Raw genomic sequence first — 20,010 nt, forward strand, 5'->3', positions numbered from 1 at the left:
TTGTTAGCATTGACTGTCTGACGGATGACTTGTCCTTACTTAATGTGTCTAGACGAGTCATTGGCCAACAAAATGCTTGTTCCCTGGTGGTGTGTTCATGGAGGTAATCAAGGGTGATCCTGTCTTAATTCCCACCACTGCACATGAAAGTAGGCCAGTGTGTGCACTTTTTTTTTTTTTTTTTTTGGTTTGTCTGTATATGATTACTGCCATACAGTCTTCCATACAATCCATAAAAATCTACAGTCAAATATAGTCTTCCCAAATTCAATCATAAGTCTTCTTTTTGAATCAGTCAGTGTAAGCAAAAATCACTTTACTGAGCATTAATTTCACCAAGGTGCACTTAATATATTGGCATGTGTATGGAAAGTAAAACGTCACTGAGCTCGTCTGGCCTCAGATGGCAAGGAAGCAAGCTTTTTATGCCCTGTAGTCACAACAAATTAGTGAATTAATAAGACATTTGGTGTTGCTCGTCCTTCCTCATGACTGCTTGCTCTGCATGAAAGGAGCTGGCTTTGCTCTGCTGCACTGTAAGCAAACATGGAAGCATAAACCTGACTGGCCAAACGATTAGATTGTCATATCAGGAATCATACAAAGCGCATCTCTACTTTATTTTTCCATTTGCTCTTAGTTTGATGAATTGTTTGCAGTAATTGAGAAATATGCTGTCCATACATACTCCTTATTCATCCCTGAACTTGGCAGCAGTGAAAAAGGAAGAAAATGTTGCTCTCCCATTGCTGCTAAAAAAAGCATTTGCTCCTCTGTTAAGACTCTTGACAAAATGCTGGAGTGTCTTTGGGAACTGAGTCCTTTTTTTCCCCGGAATTATATTAGAGTGCTCCAAGGTCACTGATGTGTTGCTTTCTTAATTTTCCTTTTTTTTTTTTTTTTTTTTATTAATCCAATTTTTCTCAAAGTGTAAACAATCCCTATGTTTCTTTGGATATCTCTTGTGTAAGGACGAGCAAGGGAGTGCAAGAGGTGTTGCTGTACATGCGTGCATGTGGATGAGTGCGCGTACCGTACTGCTTTTCTCCACCCTGGGGAAAGGCTCATCTCGAACTGCTCCTGTTGCCCGTACTCGTTGGCTGTGCAAGAAGAGCCAGGTGGTTGTGCTTAGTGCAGCACAGTCAAGCGTGGACGTAGCGCATGCTGACATTTGCCATCGTTGATTGCTGCAGGGAGAGGAAAAATCTGCTTTTCCATATGCTTGTGCTCATTGCAACCCTTCCCTCCACCCACTACACCCCTCAACTGTCCTCCGCTGCCCCCCCAACCCGCAGCTCCCCCACCCAGTCTCAACCAGATGGCTCCGTGAACATTGTTTACCTTGGGTGATGGTCCCAGATGCAGTGTGTGTCCATAGGCATCCCCATTCCGCCCAGTTAGTTTCCTCATCCCTCTCCTCCCACTCAGCTAGTGCCAGTCGCATCTCTTTGACTCAAGCTGCGTTAGGGCTGTTGACTCTGTGACCTTCATTCTCAAACACACACCATAGATAGATAAATAATCTGCTTCTTATAATGTTTTTATTTATTTATTTATTTTTTGGGGGGGTGGGGGCTAAGTTTGGGTTTTCCTTTTTAAAATATCTATTGTGTTATTTTGTCAGTGTGTGCCTTGTCCTTTTTGTGCTCCTGCTGTAACATTAATTTCCCTTTAAAGGACAGTAGGTTCTGATTCGTATTCTGGAAGAGATGCTCTGTCTTTTCACTGTTGTTCAATTCTCACTTGCACATGTTTTCAATGTCAAATGCAGTTTGGGAAGGCACTATATGTTGGCTACTTCCCTACTTCCACACTGTCTGTTCTGACATATGGGAGTTCCCTTATGGCTCCATGGAATTGCTGGAAACTCCAGATGTTGCCAGCACAGGGGGGCAGATGTAATTAGCACTATTTAACGGAGTGCGGCAACAGACTGGCATCTCACCAAGCTGAACCTTCAAATTCCAAAAACTATGGGATGGGCCTCGAAAGTATTTTTTTCATGTCAGCGCTTAAAATTTGTCATTCAATTTCAGGCCACAAATACTCGGAGAAACATTGAAAAGTCCTGCACAGTCCGTTATTCTCCTCGCAAAATTATTTTTTTGAAATTATTGTTTTTTTTTTTTTTTTTAGAGTAGACATGGTGGATATAGTTTAGTTTTGTTGCTAAGTATTTTTTGTGATTAATCAATAAAATAATAAATGACAAAAATATTCCATAGTGAGAGGCCTACCCAGAATTGTAGGTGAAATATTTAAATGATTTTTGGGGGTTAAACTGACCAACCCATTCTGCTTAACAGGTTCATTACTGTTGGGATGCTTCTATAATAAATCAGCGCCTGAGTTGAAAATGAACAAATTTGGGTTATTTATCTGAGAGTAAGAGTGAGAGTGAGAAGGTTGGAATTCACATGATAGCACCATTTTCTGGAATCATGTCAATTTTTATGTCTTCTCATGTTCTAGCAACATCGATCAAGATCCCGAAATTGAGGGAGGAACCCTCTGATTGTCATGACCCCTCAAGAGGCAAAAGCTCACTCATCAACAATGGCTTCGTTCCTGTTAAAGGCATCAATAACCTTGGCAACACCTGCTTCTTTAATGCTGTTATGCAGGTTGGTACATTTCTAAACTACTTTTGCAAAAACATCACTGTTCTCCACAATTTGATGTCTACAATTTACTTTAGTCTGCATTTCAACTGCGAGGGTTGAGAATGGTTTACTTTGAGAGGGCAGAGTCAAATTTAAAAAAGCAACACAAAGATCCACCCACCCATCCACTTTCTAATCCGCTTATCCTCACAAGGGTTGCGGGGCGTGCTGGAGCCAATCCCAGCTGTCTTCGGGCAGTAGGCGGGGGACACCCTGAACCGGTTGTCAGCCAATCGCAGGGCACACAGAGACGAACAACCATCCGCGCTCACACTCACACCTCGGGACAAATTATGAGTGTTCAGTCAGCCTGCCGCGCATGTTTTTGGAATGTGGGAGAATACCGGAGTACCTGGAGAAAACCCACATAGGCACGGGAGAACACGCAAACTCCACACAAGAAGACCGGAGCCGGAATCGAACCCTGCACCTCTGCACTGTGAGGCCGACACGCTAACCGGTTGACAACCATGCCGAACACAAAGATCAAATACAGTATTTACCTTGGCTGAAAGCAGGGGGCAATTAATTTTGCAAAGGGGCCACATAAGAAACTGCGATGCTTGCTAAAGACCAAGCCAACATGGAAATCTCTACTTCCATCCATCCATCCATCCGTCCATTTTCAACCACTTATCCGGGGTCGGGTCGCGGAGGCAACAGCTTTAGCAGTGAAGCCCAGACTTCCATCTCCCCAGCTACTTCTTCCAACTCTTCCCGGTGATCTTGAGGCGTTTCCAGGTGTTTTCCAGCATGTCCTGGGGCCTCCTGCCGGTGGGACATGCACAGCACACCTGACTAGGGAGGCTTCCAGGAGGCATCCTAATCAGACGCCCGAACCACCTCATCTGTCTCCTCTCCACGTGGAGAAGCGGATCAACTCTGAGCCCCTCCCAGATGACTGACCCCCTCACCTTATCTCTCAGGGAGAGCCCCGACACTCTGCGGCGGAAACTCATTTTGGCCGCTTGTATCTGGATCTCGTTCTTTCAGTCACAACCCATAGCTCGTGACCATGGGTGAAGGTATGAACCTTGATCGACTGGTAAATTGAGAGCTTCGCCTTTTGGCTCAGCTCCTTCTTCACCATGACAGACCGATACAAAGTCTGCATCACAACAGACGCTGCAGCGATCCGCCTGTCGATCTCCCGTTCCCTCCTGCCCTCACTCGTGAACAAGACCCCAAGAGACTAAAACTCCTCCACTCTTATGTTTTAACATGGTGTTCATGATGGACAATCCGTGACAAGCACAGAAGTCCAATAACAAAACATCAGTTGTGTTCTGATCGAGGGGGGGGGGGCATACCTCCCAATTATGCCCTTCCAGGTCTCACTGTAATTGCCCAAGTGAACATTGAAGTCCCCCAGCAGAACGAGGGAGTCCCTACTGGGAGCGCCTTCCAGCACACCCTCCAAGGACTCCAAAAAGGTTGGGTAGTCTGAGCTGCTGTTTAGTGCATAGGCAAAAAGAAAACAAAATCACAGCATATTTTATCTTCATGGTCACTGTGAAGGCCGGCAGGAGACTGGTAGGGCCCGTGGACTGTAATTTGCACAGGTCTGCGCTAAAGTCATCTGTCCAATTTTTACAGACAGTAAAAATGACCTATCTAGACATCATACGTGTTTTTGTGTGATTTCAGACATGGCCAAACCAGTGGTTACCATAAGAATTATGATGAAGTTATCATTAAATTTAGTTTGACTATCATGTGAGGTTAATTTGTTATTGAAACACTGCTTGATGAATGTTTGTTTGGTCCTGTCTTGTCTTGACCTGGTTTCTCTTTACATTCTCACAGTATGTGTAAACACTCACAAATTCTTTAAAATGACTTTGCACGTAAACAGGCCAGCTTTTGAGGTCACTTTGATATATTTTCAAAACAGTGAGAAAAGCAGTGCAAACTTGGACATGTTTACCTGCCCACACATGAGTGGCTTTCGGTTGGTGCAGAGCATGATCACAATGCAATTCAACCATGAAGCCTCCCTAGTCTCTCTCTGGTTGTGTCATGGTCACTGCAAACTGACATGCCTCTTTAACAATGAACCTCTTTTTTCTGCCATTTTGTTAATCACCCCTAGGACCTTCCTCTTTGATAGAAATTCGAGTGAGTAAGAATGCTATTCCCTCTCGCTCGCTCACTCTTTCTCTTTTGTATTCTCTCCTTGAAAACTGCAATCTTTTTGGTGAAAACATATAATTGTTAGAGGATGAGCCGTGTCTGCATTCACAATGCCAGCTCCATTGTGCCTTTTCCATAGCAACTGTCTTCATTGCCAAGATGTGACCAAACAAATCTCTTGATAGCAACGGAAAAGATACTTCTCTCTCTTATGGGACACTCGCTACCCCTAACCAAGACTCTTCTTTCATTTTAAAGCAACACGTGAGAACATGACCATCAGTACATCGGTACAACATTTCACAAGGATATTTTAAATGACCACATGGAATTGCAACAAGCTAAGAATGGTTGAGCGGATATCCAGTATTGGGTGTCGTGACGTGATTTAAATGTAAATGATAAGAATTTATTTCTTTCAGAATCTGTCCCAAACTCATATGCTCATTGACCTCATCCAGGAAGTGAAGGAGAAAGGGTATAAACTAAGGATCTGCCCCCCAGTTGAGAGCAATCTGGTAACGTTCAAATGTCCTCTTCTTGACTTCTGGAATTCTTTTTCAAATACTAATTGTTAAGTTACTGGGTCGGTGTTTATTTACTGGCAGCAACGGTATATATTTGTACTACACAACAGCTTGCTGTAGCGAGTAGCAGATATTGAGATGTATGTGTTTATTTACATGTATATAGAATGATAACAAGAAACTGAGCAGTACCATAGTGAATCTAATCATAATCTCACTGAATTGAACCGAATTGAATCCTTCCTCTTGAAGAATAAACTGTCCTTGACTGGTATTATTGTATGGATCGAGATGTGTATCAAATCATCTTTTATTGGACTGATGCACACCCTAGTGAAAACCAATTTGGAATTATGTTAATGCAAGGTTATGACTTTTTTTTTTTTTTTGCAGGCCCCATTAGTAGCAATGCTGCCCAGTCCTGAGCCCCTGACTGCAGCCATGCTTCTCTTCCTCCAGTGCATGAAAGAACCAGGAAAAGGTCCAGTTAATCCCAAGATCCTCTTTAATCAGCTCTGCCAGAAGTAAGGCACTCTTCTTCACTTTCCTTCTTTTCTTCTTGTTCTTTTCCTTCCCCTTTTTCCTTCTTCTTACTCCCTTTTCTTCTTAACTGTGGTGATATAAGTCAGTCTGCGAACACAAGCAACTACAATAAAACACACCAGAAATAAAAGATTAATCTGTCGCTCGTCCTTTTCAACAAAGAGTGTCGCTAAAATGATTAGAAGACATCTCCAGTTCAACTCAGAACAGAATGAGAATTGAAAAGTGCTCCCACGGATGCCTACACCAAAAGATCGGTGATTGGCTCATTTCGTTGTCAATCAAAAAGAGATTCAGCCTCAGACAGATCATTCAATCATCATGTAGAAAAGCTGAGCGTCCGGGCCAGCCGATAAACGACGACTGTCCATAGACTCCCAGAGACGCTGAGCATCCGATGGGCGAGACAAAACCAGCATTTATCCAATGACTCGTCTCGTTTCAATGCATTGGGACAACGGGCTCCGAACTCTCTAGACCAGGGGTCCCCAACCTTTTTTGCCCCACGGACCGGTTTATGTCAGACAATATTTTCAGGGACCGGGATTTAAGGTGTGGCGGAAATAATACAACAAAATAATATGGGATGAGCTGCATGAAAACTGTGGTGTTTTCTAAACATAATAATAAACACAAGGAGCGTCTACTCTGGCCGCAACACTCTGATCGCTATGGTAATGTTTAATGCCTTCAAAATACGATACAATGCAAATTCAAAGTGCATGAAAATGACGACTCACCACAGCCCCAAGCTTGATTTTCTGCAACCAGACGGTCCCATCTCGGGGTAATAGGAGACAATAACACCTCAAGTGTGTGTTTTATGTCCAGTCTACTTCGTAATTTTGTTTTAGTCGCCGTTGCTGCAGAAAACCCCCGCCTCACACAGGTAGCATGTCGGAAATAGCAACAGTGCTACTGTGGCGATCTCAGAATATTAAGCTATAACTTTCATCCAGTTGTCTCGAACATACTTTTAAGGCCGCCGTCATTTGCGATCTCCAGCAGTTTTTTTACTCATTTTGCGACATATATAACGGAATTAAGGCAAGTTCTTTCTGTGGGGCCCGGTACCAAATGCCCTGCGGACCGGTACCGGTCCGCGGACCGGCGGTTGGGGACCCCTGCTCTAGACGGCCAGCGTCTGCGCTGTAGACGCTCAGCGTCCACACAGTTTAAAGCACAGTGAAGCTGCGGGAATGAATGAGAAGAGAGTCGCGTCGTAACCAGTAATAAGAAGCTGATTTGGAACAAAAGTTGAGTACGTTGGAGCACATATTTAGTCAATGAGACGTACACACAATTGTATATACACACATATATTTGATCACTTATTTTTTGACATTTTATGGGAAGCTGAGCTTCCCTTGCAGCCTGAGAGCAATCGCCTCTGCTACTGTGCATGTGTAAACCAGTGTGGTGGTTGCTGTTGCCTTTTCCAAACGAAGCAGTAGAGGTCGCTGTGGCATGCTGATGTTGGATTAGACTTTTGCGGAAGACTTGTTTTCGTTGTAGTGAATCTCATCGCGAGGCAAGAGCAGAGAAAAAGATTTCGTATAATGGAACAGGGGGACTTTTCGTTGTAGGGGAAGCAGAAAAGTGGCAATAGCTTTCATGCATGAAAATATTTTCACACTAGAGGGTATTTTCGCTCATGTAGGTTTCGTTGTAGAGGAGTTTCACTGTATCAGTCTACTACTTTGCTTGATACTCATTCTAAAATGTAACCATCACAATATAAATCACCCACAATGTGGATGCATCACAAGTAATAGAATCTTTAGAAAAGGTTTCTGCACGGTCTTAAATCTTTTAAATTTCAACTGGTTTTCAATTAGATTCAATATATTTCAAATTTCTCCCTGTCCTAAAGATGTCAAAATGTATTTATTTATTTATTTATTTATTTATTTAGGGTTTGCCACTTGTTTGGATTTAAAGATGGAATTATGCTCACAATGACCATTTTCTCCTTGGATAGCCAGATAGCCACCTGGTAGGTCATACGACTCCAGAATACATGCCTTCGAAAGCGGAGACTGCAAAGTGTAACTTCCCAAAACAAATGAAAACAGAATGATGTTGTAGTAAAAGTCTCTGAAAACATCACAAAAGAAGACTGCTTGCTTTTTTTCGTGTGTGATTGTTTAAAAAAATAAGCAAATTGATATTTACGGTACAGTACTTGTGCATATGATTGTTTAATGCTGGCGCCTGTGGATGTATATAAACGTATTGTTTCTGGTGTCCACATCAATACAGATATTAAGCAGAAAAGAAGACTGTAAAAGTTTGGTGATGTCAAAGGGCCATACGCTTGATGCGGTTATTTTAAGCAAAGGATTTGCAACAAAGTATTTGGTCTTATATTGTGGTCATGTTGCCCGGGCTGGGTTCTTGTTTAAGCATGGTACATTGCAGGAGTTTGGTATTGCACTATTGTGCAGGTGGGTGACCAGGATATTTGATGCTGGGTGACTTGGTACATCTCTGGTGCGGCTTTGACATTCATTCTGGTACCTAACTTTCAGCGAGCAGGCGTGTGCATTTGTTCTCGTGTGTGTGTGTGTGTGTGTGTGTGTGTGTGTGTGTGTGGGTGTGTGGGTGTGTGTGTGTGTGTGTGTGTGCGCGAGCGCGAGCGCGCGCGCACTCTGCAACCTCACCTGGTACCATTTCAGCCCACAGCACTCATGCAGCCTGTGTGCATTCAGACAGTAAGCATTGCAACCACCTGTATGCAATCAAATGTAACTAATTTTACATTGGGCTCATTTTTTCCACTCCCATGCGTTTGAAATGAAAGTTATTGTGTTAAGCCTCAGTACTCATTTCTGACATGCCACATTCAACCCCCTCAAATGTTTTTTATTTTATATATATATATATATATATATATATATATATATAAGTTAGATTTTGTATTGCGCGCCTTTTTTTTTTTTTTAACCTGTACAGTCAGACCTCGGTTTTCGTCCATAATCCGTTCCAGAAGGCTGTTCGAAAACCGAAACCACGCTCTTTTTAAAATAAAAATGTTTTCTGAACACGGCTGCTTACAATGGAAAGCAACACGGGGAAGCGTCACTTCCTCGTGTAAGGAAGGCAAGAGGAGTCAAATGGTGCATTCAAGTGCGCTCAGTTCGTTCGAGAACCTAAATTTGTTCGTCATCCGAGGCATAAAAAACTCAAAATTTTTGGTTGAGAACCGAGACGTTCGAAAACCGAGGTTTGACTGTATATGTTAATTGGTCGCTACTTTGCGGATTTTCGTTTATCGCGGGTGGTTTTGGTCACCGTTAACCGCAATAAACGAGGGATTACTGTATATTCACCTGTGGCAAATTGTGAAAAGTGTTGGAACAGTCAAGCGCCAAATGTTTTCTTCCAATGCACCTGAGGAAAAAAAAAACCCCTCTTCTTTTGTTTGAGGTGTAACTAATTGTTGTTCAAGTGAGTTTGACTGTCTTACCACTTGTATTGTCCTACCCCTTAAGTGTCTAATGACAAGTCGGACAAACTGGACATCTTGGGCTGATTAAAATTTTAGGATGGCCAATGTGCGCTTAATCCTGTTGGGAGAAAAAAAAATCAATTTTATTTCCTTTGTATGTATTTTGTTTTCTAAATGTCAACTCACCCACATCTTTGAAAAATATTGTTTACAATCCTTTTTGAGAAGATGTACTTGCTCGATGGAAACAGCCAAAGATGACAATAAATTCTATCTCTTGCTGTGACACGCACACAAAAACACGGACGTGCACTACAAACAGCATCAGGCTGGGTGGACATGTTTTTCTGCGCAGTAGGCAAGACATCTTTCAGTTTTGATAAGAAAGATATTCACAGTTGTTTGAAATAAGTATAGGTTTGCGTGCTTTTGCTAAATTTCAAGTCTTGGTCAAAATTGTCTCTTTGTAGAGTCTTTTTAATTGAGCCCTCACTTCTGAAAGTACAGTTGTGTTTCAACAAAAGGCAAACCTGCAAATGCACATATTGTAAAGCACAATACAGTGTAGCCAAATGGAATCTTTTCAAATGTTTGCATTTTTTGAATGTACGAGGGGGCCAGAGTTGGGACTGAATAAAGATTCGGAGCCACAGTCTCTGGACTGTGAAGCAAATGCACTAGCCACGTACAACAATCTGCCGCCCAGCCAAAACCTATCCATTCAAAGCCTAAGTTCATTTTTAATGTTTTTTTTTTTTTTTTTTTTTTTTTTATTAAATGTTCAGCGTCGTCCCATAACTACCCGTATAGTAAATCTCCTCAAAATCTCTTTAACTCAATTAGCAAGTTACTTTTATTCATCCCTTGATTGAAATTCTGCAAATTACTGCATCCTTGTTTATCTGGTTTAGGTGGATTATGTTCTGAATAAATTTGGCATACAAATATTTATGCAAGTTTTCTTTTTACTGATGTGTGTATCCAATATTTTGGCTGAGTCTGGAATGCAAGATAAAAAGGGCTTTTGCTACTGATGTATTTATACTATTTAATATATCTCAATATCTATCTCTGTATTTTCTTTTTGCATATTTCGGTGACCATACTGTAAGGGATTGAGTGTTTATGTCCGCATGTAAGTAAGTGCAGGAATAATTCATTATTTGCTTTGTTTACGGGTGCATGTTGCTCATACGTGTGTGTTCAGGGTATGAGCTTGTGTGGCCTTGTGTCTGGTACTAACTCATCCGGCTATTAATTGTGTTAGCACCGCAGCTGTTTGCATTGACCAGATTGAGAACAACGCTACAGGGCCCTTCTGCTTCCCTCCATAGGGACAAGCTTCCAGACCTCCTCTTTGCCACTTAATTCAAACCAATTTTTAACTTTTCTTTTTTTTAATTGTTCCATTCCCCCCCCTCCCCCCCCTCCCCACTTTTGCTTCTGTGTCACTCTGATATTCTTCATTTACTCTGGTCTGACTCCATTCTCAAGAATGATGAAACAAGAGGTGGACATTTCATTGCATGCAGTTGCTTTTTAGGTCTTGCAAATATTTACCCCTCCACCCACCTTTCTCTTTTGAATGCGCGGATAGGGATCAATATTGTGTCAGTATTTAAGGGTGGAGGAGTTGACTTAGGACAAAACTAGACCTCCTGCAAAGCACAGATTGTTGGCTGCCAAATAAAGTATCATACCACAAGGACTTTGTGTTAAAGAGACTCGTTTACCATACAAGTTTAACACACTAGCCCAACACTCGGACTGTTGGTCTCTTAACCCAGAAGTGTTGTGCTTTTCACTTTGTGTCGTGCATATGAGACCAGCCTGTCCTCTGGTTATGTGGCTATTTGGGCCCAACAGGTTGATGTGGCTCTGTCCTTTGCTGTCCATATGCCCCTGACATCTGTCCTCACATCTGTTCAATGTGGACAGCCAGGGGACGGATGCAAAAAGAGCCTTTCCTCTCCGCACGTAGGCATTAATGCTTAGGTTGGATGACTGTCGAGCAAGAAAAATACATCAACAGGCCACCTACATGTTTTGTGTGTAGAGTACTTGTATCTTATAAATAACTAGTGTATTGATGCTCTCGATGGGATTGGTGATCGTTCGTGTGTCTCTTCAAATGATACATGTTCCACAGACTTCCAAGGTAGCAAGGCTGACAGTCATGAAGCAGAAACAGTAGCCCAATATTCACAAATTGTTTTTATAACTGTAATTGTGTAAATTACCAACAGCATCACAACACCTGATTGCATATAGAAATATCTGAATATTATTTCATGTTAAATAGTGGAGAGCTGTTTAACTCATTCACTCCCAAAGACGTTTTTAAACGTATTTTCAGACTTGGTCCAGAATTGGCCGGTACTGAATGAGCTAATCAGTTCATATTAAATATGTATACAACGATTTGAAGCAACTTATTTTGATTTGTGTTTCATGTATTTTATTAATGTTTTTTTTGTTTGTTTTTTTTTTAACTAGGGCTTCACGCTTTAAGGGGTATCAACAACAGGACAGCCAGGAGCTCCTTCACTATTTGCTGGACTCCATACGAGTAGAGGAAACTAAAGTGAGTAATATCCATTATAATACCTTTCCTTTCTTTGACGAACAAAGAACAGCCCCATTTTATTGTGTTTTTTTCTACACCTGTTATTGCATTGTAAATCAGAGATTTGATCTGATGTTTAATATCGTGTGTACTCCTGTGATCATGTGCACGTGTATGCCTGCAAGGCTGCGACACATTGCCACCCCCAAACTCTTCACAGAGTAATTAGCAGACCCAAAGCCGCTTTTTGGAAGTCTGAGATGTTCCCAGTTGCCCCACCAGTGGCTACGTGAACCTAGCAGGGGAAGTTAGCGGGTGTGTTTCGTGGTCAGCCCCAGGCTGCACTGTCTCGGATCCCATTCAAACTTGTGAACATTTGCAGTTGTGCCACTTCAGGGACTTGCAAGTGGCATAGCCTGCATCATTGTGTGATCTTGGGAAACCCACAGCTGCTGAATGAAGTCTGGGGCTGCCCCATTGTGCTTGGGGGTCACCCATCAGCCCCTCCCTGACACACGCACGCACACACACACACACACACACACACACACACACACACACACACACACACACACACACACACACACACACTCATCATCCAATTTAATCAAGGACGCATAGAGGCGGAGTTTCAGTCTTTATTCATGGAATCAAATGCTTTTAATCAACCAGGCGTGTTCACAAAATACACTGGCATAATAGCAACTCTTCTGTGTTTTAAATTAAAACGATCACACAATTTTGGAGTACATTTTTTTGCTGGAAAAAAAAGAGCCATCAAAAATCAACAAACACTCCTTCCACAAATTAGTAATCGTTCATTTGTTTGTGGTAATTTTTACATATTCTGTAACATTTGGAGTGTTTTAATCATACACTGAAGGACAGTGTGAATGCATACTGACTTGTGTGTAGCTGAGCATGAGAAAGTGATGGCGGTGACCATCCTTTCAGAGGCCCTAAATGTTTGTGTTCATTGGCCATTAGTATCAGGGAGCTAAATATGCTAATCTGGCCCCAGTCAATTATCAGCAATTAACTGAGATGGTAGTTATTACTCTCTCAGGGCATGGACTGTCCTTCTTCACCCCATCTTCATTTTTGGTTCCACTCCTACACCCTTTTACCAGCAATCCTGCCCACCCCCTCTCCTTACCCATGTGGGAGCGCGCATGCTGTTACTTTGGAGAGGAAGGGTGGGGGTTACTGGTAATTAATTAGGAGAGCTTCAGCCTCGTCTCACTGTGCTGTGCTGACTGAGTGGTCTGAGAGATTGGCTGGACTGGGATTAACAAGGCTTTTTGACCTAAATAGCCAGTCCAGTGCGTGGGTCCTGGGACAATGGGGGTGACTGGTCTCAAATACAGACACAGACCACGGCCAATTATGTATTGATTGGTGCTTTACTGTGGCTGTGCCTCTTCACAGCTCTCTCACCAACAACTCACTGACCATGTCACCTTTAATCAGAGGAACCCTCCCTCTAAAGAGTTTTCTCACACACACACACACACACACACACACACACACACACACACACACACACACACACACACACACACACACAGTACACAGAAATGAACCTCATCTTAACAATTTCAGACAAGGACAATAATTATTTTACTAATGATGCTTATAATAAATACAACTGTCAAGCAGAGTGTTTGCAGGGAAGTTGATATATTTGTAATGGATGTAATTAAAAGAATATAAAGAAACACAAAGGGAATCTACCATGGTCACTAGATTGCAACATTTCAAGTTTAAATTCTCCAAGGGATCTGATGTGAAATCACAGTTGTTTCATTTTATTTGTTTTCCAGAGGGTGAAGGCAGGAATCCTCAGGGCTTTTAACAATCCCACTGAGAAGACGGCAAATGAGGAAACCAGGCGTAAAGTCAAAGGTTCGTGATGCTGAACGGACTAAGAACCATAGTGCCATCTACTGGCCGTTCAAGGAAATCCTATTACTACACATGATGGCTCCCCTGTAAAAAAAAAAATAAAATTACAAATCAAAATCTGAAAGCTGCAGTGGCAGATCATATGAATCGAAGCTTCATAGTTTTGGGTTTCAAATTGGGGCATGAGTATTTAGTCTTAAAAAACGTCAACAAATAAAGCTATAATCTTGAAGTGTACAAGTGCATTGTCTCTGTGAATGTGGGTTCAATGTGGCATTTTCATCTAATAGTCAATTACAATAATCAATTACAATAAAATAAATGCACACTGTCTCATCCCACCAGCATATGGAAAGGAAGGTGTAAAGATGAACTTCGTTGACCGCATCTTTGTTGGAGAGCTGACCAACACCATTATGTGTGAAGAGTGTGAACATGTAAGTGTGGGTGGGTAAACATGATATATGAACCAGTCAGACTGCATTAGTAGCATTGAGAGTGAGTCTTTCCTAAGATGCATCTTATTGCAACACATACTTACACACTGAGGATTAAGATCAGGGGATGTTGTTACTATTTGTCAACTGTGGGCTTGTGAAGCCCTTTGAGACTTTTTGTGATTCAGAGCTGTACATTTGACTTGACTTCACTGATTTGTCTTTCAGATCTCGACAGTTAAGGAAGCTTTCATAGACATCTCTTTACCCATCATAGAGGAACGTGTAAGACGCTGAACATTTTCTAGAAATAGCAGTTTTATGGATTCTTAATTATGCTTAAAATTAAATATATATTTTTTTTACTTTGTGCCGATGGTGTTGTACACTTGCCACAGATATCAAAACCATCTAACAGTGTCAGGCCAGCGAAGGGAAGTCGGGAGCAGGAAACCAACACGGCGGTCCTTTCCACTACAAACTCGGCCACCAAAAACACCAGGAAATTGAGTGGACAGGTGGGTCACCGCTACTATTCTACACTATTTTACACATCAACATTCAAATGTGAAAGATGGCAAGATGTTGTGGGTGTTTTTGTTTTTTTTCTTCAGAAACATTGTGGCAGGAGGTCTTCCAGTTCTGTGGCTGGAAAAGGGGCAGGCTGCAGTGTGGAACAACCCCAAGAAGAGGGAATTGCAACTGGATCAGCCCGCTGTGTCTCTGCTCACAAGATGGGCGCTTGCGGAAGCCTCTCAGATGGCAGTGAGAGAGGCTCTGGTCCTCAGGACAGCAGTAACGATGCCGACAGCGAGGCTTCAGAGACCGAGTGGACCCCGCACACATCCTGCTCCAGTCATGTCCAATCTCACCCAACACCCACTTTCAATTCATCCACTGTATCTGTTTCTACCTCACCATCATCCTCTTCCAAGCAAGTTGACACTGTCGAGCCTCTTTTAAGTAGTTTGTCAAAAGTCAGCCTTGGCTGTTGTTCAGGGGACAACCCTCCTTCTTTGCGATGTTCTCTGGAAGAACCAGAGGAAACAAAATCCCGAGAGAATCTCCGCCATCATTACCACCAGGGGGCATTCCAGGCACTCTCCCAAAGTTACAATCCCGGCTCCAAGGAGTGCTCCATCCAGTCCTGCCTCCACCAGTTTACCTCGGTGGAACTTCTGATGGGCAACAACAAGTTGCTTTGTGAGAGCTGCACTGAACGCAGACAAAAGCAGATGCGCAAGAGCAGCTCAGCTGGTGGGCAGAAATCTTTGCATGTCCCTGTTTATCCTGCAAAGGATTTTAAAATGGTTTCTTTGCAAACAGGTCTCCAGTCAAACAAATGGGTTGAATGCATCTGTTACCTTAAATTCTCACTTTTTTTTTGTTTTTGTATTGCTGTTGTAGAGAAAAAGGTGGAGAAAATTTATACCAGCGCAAGGAAACAAATGCTCATTTCCTCACTTCCTCCTGTGATCACGTTGCATCTGAAACGCTTCCACCAGGTTTCTCATCTTTTTTTTTAATCATTTCATCATTTTTATTACAAACCTAATACGTGAAGTTCTGAACTTTTTAAAAGTGTGTGTGGTCTGAGAGTCAGATATCTGTCTGCTGCCATTTTGTCTTCAAAGGCTGGGATGAATCTACGAAAGGTGAACCGCCATGTCGACTTTCCTTTGATTTTAGATCTGGCCCCATTTTGTTCAGCATCATGCAAGGTAGAAATGTATTTCATCATGAAGTACAACTGCATTGTCTGTGCCCAATCGTTTTACTCTTTCTCATTGCCTGTATTTTTTGATTCATGATCTTTGTTGTTTGGGCACTATTTCCCTTTTTTAAATTTTTTTTTTAAGTAAATTATTATTATTATTATTATTATCACCATTATTATTATTATTATTATTATTACCTTTCTTGTTTTCCTTACTGCTAATTGTATTTCCTCAACTTTAGCAGAACCTGCTGCATGGCGACCGTGTTCTTTACAGCCTGTATGGGATTGTAGAGCATAGTGGCTCAATGCGTGGTGGTCACTACACTGCGTATGTAAAAGTCCGTGCTCCCCAGAAGAAAACAGAGCATCACAGGAACTTGTCAGGTCAGCGCTGAGCAGTCTCTATTACTTTCGAATGGTTGTAACTCCCCTTTTTGACCCCTTGTCCTCAATGAAGCAAATGTTGCATTTGAGTTGTGTCAAGCTGAGACAGACAGCTTTGCTTGTTACTGAGATGTGCTAATGAATGGTCTGTCATCGGAGACAGAGGCACACTACTTTGTTTTTTTCTTTCCTTATATAATATATATTTGTCAATCACATCTGCACATCGCACCTTTACTCAATTCACTCTGAGGCCCTATCACCACTCTGAGAATGTGTGGGCTCAGAGAGGCAGAGCGCACTCCCCCTCCCAATAATTATCAAACTCAACCTATGCTATCAACCAACAAGCGGCTCGTGCCCGAAGTTTTTCCATCTGTACTGCCTGACGCACTAGTCTCGGGCACGCCATTCACTGAGACATTCTGAATAAACAAACGGCACATTTGAACAATGCTTTGAGATCCCGAAAGGTCGGACCAAGCCAATGCGTGCCCGGAGCACATTTCAGAGTGCACCCACGATTAAGGATTTTGGGTGCGAGACTGAGCTCGGCTATAATTGGTCCCATATTTGTCAAATAAATTTCCCCCCCAAAATGGACTTACATGCTTGAGTGACTTATGACTTTCTTCTAATTCATGACTTTTTGACTAGTGTGATGTATAGTCTGAAAGATATGGTACTTCTAATTAGAATTTAAAGTTTTTCGATCAACTTAAGAAATTATTACTGCGAATGGGATGACAGAATATACACCGAGGCATAGCTGCAGTTCAGTTCCAATTCAATAAAAAATTATGTATAGTACTGTGCAGAAGTCTAAGTTCACCACTAGTTTTGTTTTATAGTATACCCATTTTTGCCTCAGTCAGTAACTTGTAAAATTTCAACTAATAGGATACAACAGGTTCACAAAACCAATGTCCGCTAAAGTTTTTATAGGAATGGCGCATGAAGAAACAACCAAAAAAATGACTTTTAAACTGTTTATACAGTAATCCCTCGTTTATCGCGGGGGTTACATTCCAAAAAGAACCCATGATAAGTGAAATCCGTGAAGTAGTCATATTTATTTTTTACAATTATGACATACCCAATACTTTATTGAATGAAACCAAAGATTAAGCCTTTTTTCAAGACCAGGCATTTAAAATAAAACTAAAATATAAATGTTTTCTTACAAACAGCTGACAGTTTAAAGAAATGCTGAATGTAACGTTTTGTCGACATTGTGGGTTTTGTCATGGAGAAAATTTGGCAAGATGTACAGTGATGAGGCGGGGAGACTGTTGACATTAGTCTACAGTCTCTTAGCCAATCAGGATGCTGAACACAATGCACTTAAAAAAAATCTAATACAATGACCGAAAAAAACATCTGTGAAAGACACACCGTGTTTTAGTGAGGGATTGCTGTATTTCAATCCATTTTGGTGATGATGTGAATAAAGGAGATGTGAGTGATGCTGGTACAAATAAACCAAACAAACAAAATTCCACTGCCACACACCTGCAAAGAAAGTTTCTTGTGATTTAGCAGCTAAACATTTTGTCAGTATCGCAGCCTACTGCCTCCATCAAATTAAACTTTATTACCCCATTGTTTTTACACAATGTTTGTGTATGTGTGTTTCAGTTGCAAAGGACTATAGCAGCAGTTCCCAGGGCCAGTGGTTCTACATCAGTGATACTACGGTCCAAATGGTACCAGAGTCCAGAGTTCTTCTCTCTCAAGCATATCTGCTGTTCTATGAGGAAATGATATGATCTGACAAATTTCATACAGGACATTAATCTGACTAGTGTCATGTGTTCGTCTCTTAAGGATTGGAAAAGGGAAATGTTTTTTCTTCAATCACATTTGCAATTCTTTTCTTTCATAAATTCATACTTCTAAATCGTGAAATTATCTCGATTAACATTTGAAGTTAGTCAAAATTCACATAATACTGTTTGACTTGCAAATTAAACATAACATAGCAAATTAAAGGATTTGCAAAACGGTTGTAGAAAGGTTGTACAATCCATTTTTTCCCTTTTGCGCAAAAATATTTCAGTACATCACATTTGCCAAAGATCAAGTCATATCCGAAAATCAAAACCAAAGTATTTTTCTGCCTTAACTTTTTTTTTTTGTCTATTTAAGGCAATCAATCATTTGTGGCACATGCAAAATACTGTTGATCATTTCAATCTGATTGCCTTCATTGCACAGTATTTGACCTCTACTGTAGTAGCAAACAACCAGACACTTAAAATGTCGACCCAGCTACTATTGGTAAGGTTTTACCAAATCATAGGAATGAAAAACTGAGGCTTCAAGCCTTACTAGTAAAACAACATCTTTGTGTAATATGCATGGGATCAATGTTCTAATTCATTTATTGATTATTCTTGCATCATAAAATGAGACTTTATATATTTTTTTGTCTAAACATTTTTAAAATTTGCCAAAAGGGAGTTTATTGGCATAATAGAGATTTAGAGGGTTTTTTTTTTTTTTTGTTAAAACATAAGATTCCACAAATTCACTGCCTATGCCAATTGTTATGAAACATGCATGGTGAAAAGAAACGCGTGCAGAATTAAATGCCCCGATGGCTACTGTATGTGACATTCATCTCCATTGAAGTTTGTAAATGTGTATTACACTTGTGCGATATGTTGCGGCATGCAGGGTTTCTCCTTGAGGCAATTACTTTTTTGTAGGACATTTCATCTTGAAATAATGAACTCTTGTTATACATTGAAACCATGGACATAGAGTATTACAAATTAAATAAATCAAATTTATGGACAAAATCTTCTTCAGAAGTCCGTATTTTAGCCACAACAGCCTGAATAAAATGCAGGGCATGATGAAAATGATGTATTGTCTTGGCACTTGGAGTTGTTGTCATCCTGTTTTTTGTTCCTTCCTTTTCTCTGAAATTGCGGCGACAAACGCTCTGACTGTCGGTCTGTGTCCCATGGTGCCACATTTGAGCCATCTTGCCTGCTGATATGCCCTGACAGGCGCAAAGCAGGACTGCTCCACAACATGTCGAGAGCTGGTGATGAGGAGGTGGGTGTGGAATCAGGAAAAGGGCAACGTCCACAAACATTGCCATGTGCATCCTCTTGTTACTACAAGCTGTGACACACAAGTCACGCCGCTGCAACGTAAGAACAGGTTGTCAAGCTGCCACCAATGAAAAAGCAAATATTTTCTGAAATGTGTTTGGCTATTTTTATAATACGGGGGTGGCTGGCATGGCCTTTGGCTCAGAGACATGCTGCTGATGCATTAGACATGAGTTAATCTCAGTTAACAAAAATACAGCCCACCCCCTTTGAGACAGTTGTAAGAAACAAATGGGTTGGTGCTGTAGGGCTCATCACTGTCGACCAGCAGTGCAGGTTAAATTTTGCTGCTCTCACCACACACGCCATCATCACTGCCAGCCTCGCCCGGTTTGACGCCACAGCTCACATATCCAAATTAATAACGTAAACACATCCCTTCGTGTAAAGCTCTGCACACTGCCTTTGGCTTTTCTCCTCACAAAGCATAGAACACACCAAGACCACAATCCAACTTAAATGTTGCATGAAATTGCTGAAATATCGAAATATACATTCATGTAGCGAAATGTTCTGTAGATGTGCTGATTAAACTTTTCAGTATTTACCATTTTGG

At 41.4% G+C, this 20,010-nt stretch overlaps 1 protein-coding gene across 3 annotated transcripts in view; it reads left to right on the forward strand.

Moving 5' to 3' along the window:
* The window catches only part of usp45 (ubiquitin specific peptidase 45), a 30,522-nt gene extending 11,304 nt beyond the window's left edge, over positions 1 to 19,218 (forward strand). Inside the window, exons 6-18 of one of the 3 annotated variants that reach the window (XM_019856263.1) lie at positions 2,473 to 2,624; positions 5,258 to 5,314; positions 5,717 to 5,847; positions 11,814 to 11,901; positions 13,707 to 13,788; positions 14,134 to 14,225; positions 14,454 to 14,510; positions 14,624 to 14,743; positions 14,840 to 15,482; positions 15,633 to 15,730; positions 15,860 to 15,946; positions 16,185 to 16,329; positions 17,968 to 19,218. In XM_019856263.1, coding sequence (XP_019711822.1) covers positions 2,473 to 2,624; positions 5,258 to 5,314; positions 5,717 to 5,847; positions 11,814 to 11,901; positions 13,707 to 13,788; positions 14,134 to 14,225; positions 14,454 to 14,510; positions 14,624 to 14,743; positions 14,840 to 15,482; positions 15,633 to 15,730; positions 15,860 to 15,946; positions 16,185 to 16,329; positions 17,968 to 18,098 — 1,883 coding nt within the window. In that variant the 3' untranslated portion in view covers positions 18,099 to 19,218. Of the gene's footprint in view, positions 1 to 2,472; positions 2,625 to 5,218; positions 5,315 to 5,716; positions 5,848 to 11,813; positions 11,902 to 13,706; positions 13,789 to 14,133; positions 14,226 to 14,453; positions 14,511 to 14,623; positions 14,744 to 14,839; positions 15,483 to 15,632; positions 15,731 to 15,859; positions 15,947 to 16,184; positions 16,330 to 17,967 lie in introns of all 3 variants that reach the window. The other 2 variants (XM_019856262.1, XM_019856261.1) reach the window with 2 other exon arrangements.
* Positions 19,219 to 20,010: the final 792 nt, after the last annotated feature.

Source organism: Hippocampus comes, unplaced genomic scaffold (genome assembly GCF_001891065.2).
Source record: "Hippocampus comes isolate QL1 unplaced genomic scaffold, H_comes_QL1_v1.1 scaffold327, whole genome shotgun sequence".
In the NCBI taxonomy this organism is placed as follows: domain Eukaryota; kingdom Metazoa; phylum Chordata; class Actinopteri; order Syngnathiformes; family Syngnathidae; genus Hippocampus; species Hippocampus comes.